This window comes from Physella acuta, unplaced genomic scaffold, assembly GCF_028476545.2.
Source record: "Physella acuta isolate Inbredline_101_S28 unplaced genomic scaffold, ASM2847654v3 ptg001515l, whole genome shotgun sequence".
In the NCBI taxonomy this organism is placed as follows: Eukaryota; Metazoa; Mollusca; class Gastropoda; family Physidae; genus Physella; species Physella acuta.
In genome coordinates, this window is record NW_026733030.1 from 144,068 (window position 1) to 154,537 (window position 10,470).

The 10,470-nt window shown below is 41.1% G+C and overlaps 1 protein-coding gene across 1 annotated transcript in view; it reads left to right on the forward strand.

Moving 5' to 3' along the window:
• LOC131928532 (uncharacterized) overlaps positions 1 to 10,265 on the forward strand; it is a gene marked incomplete at its 3' end in the record, with an annotated part of 113,108 nt that extends 102,843 nt beyond the window's left edge. Inside the window, exons 2-3 of the mRNA XM_059284603.1 lie at positions 9,055 to 9,166; positions 10,228 to 10,265. Coding sequence (XP_059140586.1) covers positions 9,055 to 9,166; positions 10,228 to 10,265 — 150 coding nt within the window. The remainder of the gene's footprint in view (positions 1 to 9,054; positions 9,167 to 10,227) is intronic.
• Between the last annotated feature and the right edge of the window lie 205 nt (positions 10,266 to 10,470).

A 10,470-nucleotide genomic window follows, 5' to 3' on the forward strand; every position in this document is an offset into this window, starting at 1 on the left:
GGGGGGGAATCACATGACGTAACCTGCAAACTCTAGAGAAAACAATGCTACATGCAGCTGTATTAATAGCCGACTATAGATAAACTTCATTAGTATGGAATGTTAAAACTTTAAAGATTTTACTAGGGGGGGGGGGGGGGGGGGAGGGGGGGGGAATTCGATACCAACTTCAAACTTTACAGAGAAAATAAACATAAAAAGAGGGGGAGGGGGAGTGACACCATGAGGTACCGCACTGAGTGACACCCGAACTAGCGACGCCACTGATTTAAACTATATGGTTTCATCTTTGGGCATACACAATTGTGAAGATCCGAACGGTTAAGCCATAGACCCGAGCAGTGTTTCTTCCAGACTTTTTACTCCGGGGGGCACTTGAAATTTTCGGGGGGGGGGGCGGTAGACTTGCTTCGGCGGGGGCGGACACTGTTAAAAGTATATATTTTCTATATAAATTATATAAATTTCATTTCAATCTTTGTGGACCTATCGACATCTATTTAGTATATTATTTTTTTAAACTTATTCTTGTTGGGAAAACTCTACTATAAAGAAATCAAACAGATCTATAGTAATACTTCACGTTGTATATCACTGTTATTCCAGTTTCTTTTTGTTTTTTTAATTTTTTTTCACTATCCCTCATTTCATTCTCTACTGATCTATTCTAGGTCAGCTTTAGATCTACACATAAACACAATGACATATATATTGATCGGACACATCTGTGTTCACGTTATACGTCACGCCCACACTCCACTATGGCCTCTTCTTCTTGATTGTTGTCAAAAAGTACGGTTCACCGATCGCACATGTTTTATTAAAATCGATTACAAAGATCAAATGTCCCCTGATTTCCTGGGCTGTATCGATTAAATCTGTGACGTAATTTGCACCTGAGGAACGGGGGGTTTGATGCCATGGCAATGCCATTGATCTCCGATGACGATGCGGTTGTCTGATGAATATCACGTGACTAGCAATGAGGGAGGGGGGTGTGAGACGAGTGTTTACACTTTTTCTCAAGGCCAAGGTCGTTTTGTGAGTCGACAGGTCCTGTATCGAGTTTTTCATTCAACATGATGGTGAATAAAAGTACACATCACTGGAGCGTGCCCAGAGCCAGATAGCTTTAGATAATACATTTTCTTTTGTTTTTATGCTGTTGGCTGTTTCAAGTAAACTAGTTACCCACACACCCCTAACATTTCATAAAACCTTCTGTCGCAATTATATTTTATGGATGCTTTAGTAAAATAACAAAAATAATACATCTTGGTTTTAATTTGGGAAATTTACTAATTAGTTTATAATTTTGGAGATATTTTTAAACAAAGATCAACCCTTTAATTAGAGTTTCATCGTTGCTGCGTCGTTGCGTTTTTTTTTATTTTCCACGATCCTCTTGTTTGTTTTATTGAATCTTAGTAAACCAAAGGCGTTCTGCATGCAACATCATTTCAAGTAACATCCTATCATACAACATCCTTCCATACAACCTTCCATACTTTTCTGTCTTTTGCTATGTATTCAATTTCTTTCCAACTCTTCAATAATATTCATGAATGTATCTACCTAAGATATTAATTCTCCCTCTCTTTCTTGATCCTTGTGGATTCCATAATATGTCTTGTCTTGGTAATGCGTGTTCACATTTTCCTCAACATATGATCTATACATCTCCCCATTCTATGCTTTCATGTATACAATAACATATCGAATATATGTTCACACTGGATGCACTTCGATTTTATTGTTCTTACTATTTGGGTTGTAACAAAACAATTGTGCGTGTACCCATGATGCATAGAAGGTGCAGCTCTGCGTACATGGCCATCTCACATTATTCTTATGTTTCATGTAGGACAACACCCACAAAAAGCAATTTAAAATGATACAACAATCTTATATAGCCTACACTAAACTGTTGACTCTTAATGTTTCTTTTTTATCTTAACCATATTCGAACCCTTATCACTACCCTAACTGGCCACTGAAAATAAATTCAAGCGGCGGGTAAACCTTAACACTACATTGTTATTGTTCACAAGCCACAACAGTGTATATCACGCCTTAACAAGCGCAGAACTGACAACACTTTCCCCTTTAGATCTGCACTAGCAAAAAGCCCGACATAAAAACACGGGCAAGAAAACAAGCGTATCACAACTACGCGGCCTGCCCTCCGGATCAAAAGAATGTCTAGCATATCAGATGCGGGGTAGAAATATATTTCTTACAATGTTTTGGACTTCAAAAACTGCTTCCTGTTGGGCACCCCCCCCCTTCCCCTTATACTGGGATGTAGGTATTTTGTTTACTCTTTAGGTCAAAAAGCTGTTGGTCTACGGTAGTAGACATACTCATAGTCTACACGTCTTTGTTGTTGGTTGTCTTCTACTGAGCTAGAAAAAAATATCTTATTAAAAAACTTTATAAAGGTTTCATCTTCTTGCGTTTTTTTTACTTAGTTTTCGCTCTATTTTTATTTAGATAAACACGTAAACAGCGTAAAAGTACCGTTGCAGATATATTTCCTTTAAATCTGGTCCATCCTTTAATTAAAATCCGTTATAACCTTCAAACTCCTACATCTCCCCCACACCCCCATCCATTTCTCCAAACCTCTCGACTTTATGTTTGCACCAAAGTGAAAGTTCCTTTTAAATTCTATAACAAATTCTCGGCGAAAACAGTATAAACAATTCGCAACATTTTTTTAACTAAAAAATATTTCTCAAGATATACACAATGGAAAGTCTTGAAAACACCCCCCCCCCCAAACGACGTGTTCGTAACCTATAAACCTAAATACTCTCTAGTGTACAAGTACTATAAACCTAAATAAACCTCCCCCCCCCCCCACCCAATCTCCATACTCATCACGACTAAACAAAAGAAAATTAATTTTGAAATACTTTTTTTCTTATTAAAAAATATGCATCCATTTGTTAAACAGAAACGTTCAAACTATGGAGAAAGAGGGGTGGGGGGGGGGGGGGATAATACCGGAACTCAAACGTTTATTTTTAGACAGGTTTTATATCTATTTTGGAAACAGCTTTTCAATGTTTTCGTAAAACCACATGCCTTCAATTGAATGTTCAGACGCAAGTCTGAAGCTCAACACTGCACAGCTTAGTTATGCCATCATCCTATTTTAAATCTTCTAAACTCAGCGTTCCTTTTTCCTTCTGTATCTTCAATTTCTACTGCAAAAAAAACATGTTTATATTATTCTACCAGTTTTAATACTCCAGACCAACACGCGCTGTTGAGACGCTCACCCGCTCGTAATTCATGCACACGGGGTGCATTCTGGCCTCGTCTTTAACCCTGACGTTAACCCGAATACCGGGTACCGCTAACCGCTCCCTTAATCTAAATCCCAGAATCTGTCTTTCAGGTTCAGTGAGCGTTGGATTATAGAAAATATTTGATCGGTTCTACGTGATCGGCACCTTACAATGTGAGGTGCTCAGGCATATGTAGACGTGTATAGAGTCGGCTATGGGGGGGGGGTGATTTAAAGTGGGGGCTTGTTATAGGTATACACCGCCTGTACTAAAGGCATAATATATATAATATATTATACATACAAAACTTAAATACTAAAATATATTCTTGTATTCCATGTGATTGTAAATTTTCTTCCCTAAGTACTAAATTTTTTTCTATTACTAATACATCGTATTTTAGTCATGTAATTGTAAAACTGATATCTTCTTCTTCTTCGTTCTTAATTTTTAGTGTTGGGAGGGATCGAGCCTTATGTGCCAGAGGGTTTGAACTCGAGACTTTTTTCGAATTTATCAACCATGAGCTTTGCCGACTTAACCATGCTTCCATCACAATTAAGGATTACGTGTCAACTGGTTATGCGCTATTGAGGCCATTGACTCCGATTTCAGCCTGCTTTTCTTATTGGATTTGCTTCCATAGCCTTTGTCCAACAAAAAAAAAATTACAAGGCAGCAGTTGTATGATTTTGGAGTTGTCTCTCCTAGAAGAGTGGCTGTCCCCAGCTAACGACCCTCATCTGCCCGAGTAAAACTGAAATAAAACACGTTTATTTAAGTAAAAAGAGATAATGACCCATATTTGTAATATTGGCTCTCAGAGTCTATAAATGCTTAATTAGTCGTTTTTTTATTTGGAGTTTTCTATACTGAAGTTGAGAAAATTAAGTGTAGGACTTGTTAGAATGTGAAAATTAAGCCACGGATTCACTAAATTAAGTGCATAAAACACAACACACATTCTGTGTAGGGGTAGGGGGATTCAGTAGAAATCTGTAAAACCATTTCACGGCGGCGGTCTGACTTTTCGTGAGGACTTTTATGAAAAAAACTGTTGAGTGTTGAAATATTTGTTTTCCAATTATTTATGGGAGTGGGTGAGGCAAATGTATGAGATAAATTGTAACACCATATAGACCCCTACTCCATGACGACAGAACAAGTAACACGTCTTAATGCACGATCATTACCAGAATAATCTATTTCATTGTTATTTTTTGCACACCTCACTGCGAAAGTTTGCCAAGGAATATACCACTCAGTAGACGTTTTTAGCGTTGCTATGGTAACGGCGCCATGGTAGTCCAAACAAACCACCGTGAAAACAAATGGATGGTTTAACGCCGGTCGCCCCTTAGGCTATACTCACGTGCAGTGTAGACTAGGAGCACTAAGTGATATCTCTCTTGTGTTATAGTGGGGGGGGGGGTGCGTTATTTTATGCGGTGGGGGGAGGGGGCGGTATTTTATGTAGGATGAGCCACGAGCTCTAGCTTGCTTAGCTTTAAGTTATATTCGGCTCCGTGTCCTTACGTTTTAAATCTTATAGACGAGCTATATATAACAGCCACCCACCATACAGACACCAGGCCGACCAACTCCATCCACAGTCATACACATACACCCCCACCACACATACACCCACACACCCACCTACACCCACACACCCACCTACGACACACATACACCACCCACCTACCACCCAGACACACACCTATATACATCACACAAAAATACACCCACCACACACTCACATACCCACTCATCCCACATCCACACAAAACCTCACACACACCACACAGATACACCACCCACCTACCACCCAGACACACCTATATACACCACACAAATGCACCCACCATACACTCACATACCCACTCATCCCACAGCCACACACAACCTCACACACACAGACCACCCCCGCCAATCACCGCAGTAGGTCTGCCACGAGCCTCAGGTAAACCAGGAGACACCTGTCGTGTTTTAACGTTGAAATCAATGTTCTCCCAATTATTTACCTGTCCTGATAACCCCACGCACCTGAGACCTCTGGCCAGGAACCAGAACAGAATCCCTGCAGGAATTCGCCGTACCAGACCGTACCACACCGTACAACACCGTACCAGACCATGCCAGACCCTCGCAGGCCGGCCATTCCATTTCATGTCCAGGCAAATTCACCACACGCACAGACACCAGAAAATTGGATTTTTTAAAATGCCAGATGGTCCGTACATTATCTGTGCTGCTGATGCTCATTAAGTTAAAAAGCGCTAATGTTCAAACCAGCTCACTTAATTAGCACAAGCGTTGATGGGTTTTTATATTTCGTTACCATTAGCAATCTTCACCGCCAACCATATCGACCTCCGTTAACTTTCTCTACACTAACCATCTTTACTATCTCTGCCATCGGTCATCACCGTAACACCAACACCATCATATTAGGAGCTACCGTTGACGAGCAAGCCATTTTCTCACCAACGCATCATACTACAAACCAATTCTGCTATGAACCTACTATTTCTCCTCTATCGTTAACATCCCAATTACAACAATGCTTTCAACCCTACCTACGTACAACCCTACCTACGTACAACCCTACCTACGTACAACCCTACCTACGTACAACCCTACCTACGTACAACCCTACCTACGTACAACCATACCTACGTACAACCCTACCTACGTACAACCCTACCTACGTACAACCCTACCTACGTACAACCCTACCTACGTACAACCCTACCTTTCTACAAATTCCCTATCCCACAATCCTCCCTACCACACAGCACCCCCTACTGCGAAACCTATCTACATGATATCACAAACCACTGTTAAAATCAGAACCCTTCTTACTTCACAACCCTCTTACGTCACAGCGCTACCTATGTAACAACCATCCCTACATCTGACACTATGTTGGTCAGAACTCTCCAAATAATCTCCAACTTACAAAATCAACACCACCACTTCCCCTAACCCACACCCTAACCCTAACCCTAACCCCTACCCAAACCCTAACACCCACCATAAACACCACTTTAACTAACACCTAAACTCCGACACTAACGCCCAACCAAACCCCCACCCTAACCCTTACCTTAACCCTCATATTAACACCCTACCCACCACCCAACTCACAACCCCAACCACCCTTACTACCACCCTAGCCCCTACCCTTTCGCCAGCCCTTCCGTTACTCACAATTATTTTTTTTATTAAAACATGTCTAAACTTTAAAGAACAATTCCCCCCCCCCATCCCCACTCACAACTCCAAAACTTCTCATCCAATCAAAGACAGCTCTCCCAACACGTGACCTTATTCCCTGACATTTCTCCTCACCCCCCCCCCCCCCACCCCCTATCAGTCGTCACCATCTAATTATTTCCCCAGCATCTAAGACACATCTACCTCTACTCACCTTTTCAGTTTTCATCGTCAGCAAATTTGTCAGGTCTCGGGATCATAACTGACGTGAACTTCCAATTTGAAACAGCCGAATACAATCATGGGTTTAACTTGGGGCTGAATGTAAAGCTATCTATTCAAAGTACAGATTATTATCGTCCCTTCCAAATTATAACTACTATAACCGTCATTCAATTCGTCACTATACCACCCCCTTCCTCCACCCTCCCAAAAACGTAAATGTAACATTTTTCGTAATAAGTAGGCCTACTTAAGCTTTCAGCCTGTATTTCTTGTTCAAATAATTTACCTTTACGTTTATATTTGTTGCGGTTGTTTCCCTTAGGCCATTACTCAACATTCTAAGTACAATTTCGTTGTTAACTTAGCAAGTAAAACCATGATAATTATCGCTCTGTTCGTTGATATATGTGCAATTTTGATATGAAAAAGATACATTCGTGAATTAAGAAACATCTATCTTACAAATATTTATTATACTACAGATTTAGAATGTCAAGACGATTTCTAATAGCTCAAAAAATGAAAGTTGTTTATCTATCTATATACTACTAAAAGTCAAGTTTGTTTACATGTTTGAATATTTATTTTTTTGTTTGTTTTTTTGTTTGTTTGTTTGTTTGCCTGATCGACTATTGTGATATGTTTGACTCTATCTGGAGAGCTGTAAAATAGTATGTAGGTAGAGAATAATTTTTTAATGCAGACAGACTGTTAATCACAAATTTATTTAAAGACGTTAATTAATTTATTGATTTATTCATAGTTAAATTAACCGTATTTTTTTAAAAATGTTAATACTTTGAATAAACTTTGTGGGGATAGTGACGTCCCTTGATGTGTTTACTTTTTGGTTCAATAAAAATGGCGGACTCATCATAGACTTTGTGGCCCATTCAAAAGTTTAACGCGTTACAAAGCTAATTTTCTGCCGGCTATAACTTAAACAATACGTCCGTTTGCTGTATTTATTACGTTCCAACACTTATATCAATTTTCAACTGTCTTTTTCATTTAGTTTTACGATAAATTTCTCTAGATCTAAAGATCAGCTGTCGAAGGGAAGTTATGAATCTAGCCTAGATCTAGCCTAGATCTAGATTCTAGGTCACTACAAGACTCAGTGTAAATTCTAGATCTAGACTTAATGTAAATTCTACATCTAGAATCTATTTCAGGCCTTAATACATCTAGAATCTATTTCAGGCCTTAATTATTTTATATAAATCTTTGTTTGGCTAATTTAAGATTAAATTTAATTTGAAAGTTACTACTACTAGATCTATGCGCGGAGACTCAAAAGTATAGTATAAAAATTCATTTGTGACGTCACGAGTAAATAGCTAAGTTGGTAGCGTAGCCCGCTCTCATGTGGGTGGCACAGGTTCTAGACCAACATGTCAATGATATTTTTTTTTCAATATTTTTTTTTTTTAGATGTGAATGATAAAGTTGCCTATCTGAACTTGGCAGGATACAGGGCAGGTGAAGTAGAGTTCATCTGTTTCTTTGTCCTAAGCATATGAAAGGGGAAGGGGAGGCGGGGGGAGGTGGAGGGGGGAAGGGGGGGGGGGCGGGGGGACATATGTTGGGGCGCCAAAATGGTTTGGAAAAATAAATTGAAAGGTTGAGGGGGGTGCAAATCCAAAGTTTGAGGGGGGGGGGGGTTGAAAATCGAAATCTTGGGGGGGGGGGGTTAAAATCGAAAAGTTTGTCCCCGGGCGCCGGGAAGGGTCGCTATGCCTCTGAGTGACAGACGTGATGTTTTTTTATGGATGACCCCCGAAACCCACAGTTATCCAACGGATGACGGGTATTCTAGTTCTATTGAAAACTCATTTTCTACATGCATTCAGTACAACTTAAAATCCGGCGCTTAATTTCCACTTAAACTTTAGCACGACCGATGTTTGAGTGTATAAAAGCTATATCTCAACTGCTACAAAATAATACTATTACTATATGGGTCTATATTCTACTTATAACAAAATTTTTATTTAAAAGCAACACCGAATTATGGTTGTAAATGTAATGCTTTTTTTATTTTATTTTATGGTAATTGTCATTAGATAGCTTAATTAAAACATGCATGTTCAGTAGAATTAATTAATGTTTTTTTTATTTGTTGTATGTTTCTAAATTCTGCCCTCTAACTAGGGTCCATGTATTATCAAAGTCTTATAGTGACTGTTTACAAGATGACAGTTTTTGACCTCTTTAGTTTGACCCAAATAACACGCATACTGTTGATCTTTTGACCTGATTAGCACCTGTTGATTACAGCACCTGTGAAGTGACCTAATTTTTTGTTTTGTTTCAGCCCACCGAACCACGTGTCCTGCGTCACTCGTTTCGTCTGTACCACTTTCGGCGTCCTCACCGGTGTTTCGTCTGCAAGCAGTTGGTGTATAACCAGGGGTCTGCTTGTCAAGGTAAGGTAGGGGTGGGGGTCAAGGTTAATGTGAGGGTGGGGCTGGGGAGTAAGGGGTCGTTTTGTCAAGGTAAGGTAGGGGTGGGGGGGTCAATGTAAATGTGAGGGTGGGGCTAGGTAGTCAGGTGTCTTCTTGTCAAGGTTCGCGGTCAGGGGGTCAAGTAATATGTGCGTGGGGAGTCAGGGGTCTGCTTGTCAAGGTAAGGTATGGGTGGGGGTAAAGGTTAATGTGAGGGTGGGGCTAGGTAGTCAGGGGTCTGCTTGTCAAGGTTGGGGGTCAGGGGGGGTCAAGGTTAATGTGAGGGTGGGGCTAGGTAGTCAGGGGTCTTCTTGTCAAGGTTGGGGTCAGGGGGGGGGGGGGGTCAAGTAATATGTGCGTGGGGAGTCAGGGCTCTTCTTGTTATGGTAAAGCAGGAGGGTTGGGGGTCAGGGGGGTCAATGTAAATGTGACAGTGTGGCTAGGTAGTCAGGGGTCTTCTTGTAAATGTAAGGCGGGAGGGTAGGCGGTGGGGGTTCAGGGGGTAAAGGTAAATGTGAGGGTGGGGCTAGGTAGTCAGGGGTCTTCTTGTCAATGTAAGGTGAGAGGGGAGGGGACCGGTGGGGGATCAAGTAATATGTGGGTGTGGAGTCAAGGGTCTGTTTGTCATGGTAAGACAGGAGGGTGGGGGGTGGGAGTCAAGGGTGTCAAAGAAAATATGGGGACTAAGGGGTCAGGGGTCTGCTTGTCAAGTTAAGACGGGAGTGTGGGTCAGGCAGGGGTTAGTTTGTCAAGGTAAATGGGGATTTGGGGTCAGGGGGTCTGCTTGTGAAAGTAAAATGTGAGGGTGGATTTGTCAGGGTTTGTTATCAAGGTAAGGTGGGGGAGTGGAAGTGTTGGTATTAGTGAGACGGTAGGGTGGGAAATGGGTCTGCATGTCCAAGTAGGGCGGGAGTGTGTAAGGTTAGTGTGTAAATGTGTGTGTGGGGGGGGGGGGGAGGGGGTGAGATTGTAGTGCCGCAAAGTGGGTTGTTTGGGGGGGGGTCTGATGTTGGCACTAACTGTAATCTCCACTCTATTTTCAGTGTGTCGGTACATATGTCACAGGAAATGTGAGCTTCAGGTAAGTCAGCGTGTTTGTTTACATGTCAGTGTGTTTGTTTACATGTGAGCGTGTTTACATGTCGGTGTGTTTGTTTACGTGTGTGTTTGTTTACATGTGAGAGTGTTTGTTTACATGTGTGTGTTTGTTTACGTACCGGTGTGTTTGTTTACATGTGAGTGTGTTTGTTTACATGTGTGTGTGTTTGTTTACACGAGAGTGTGTT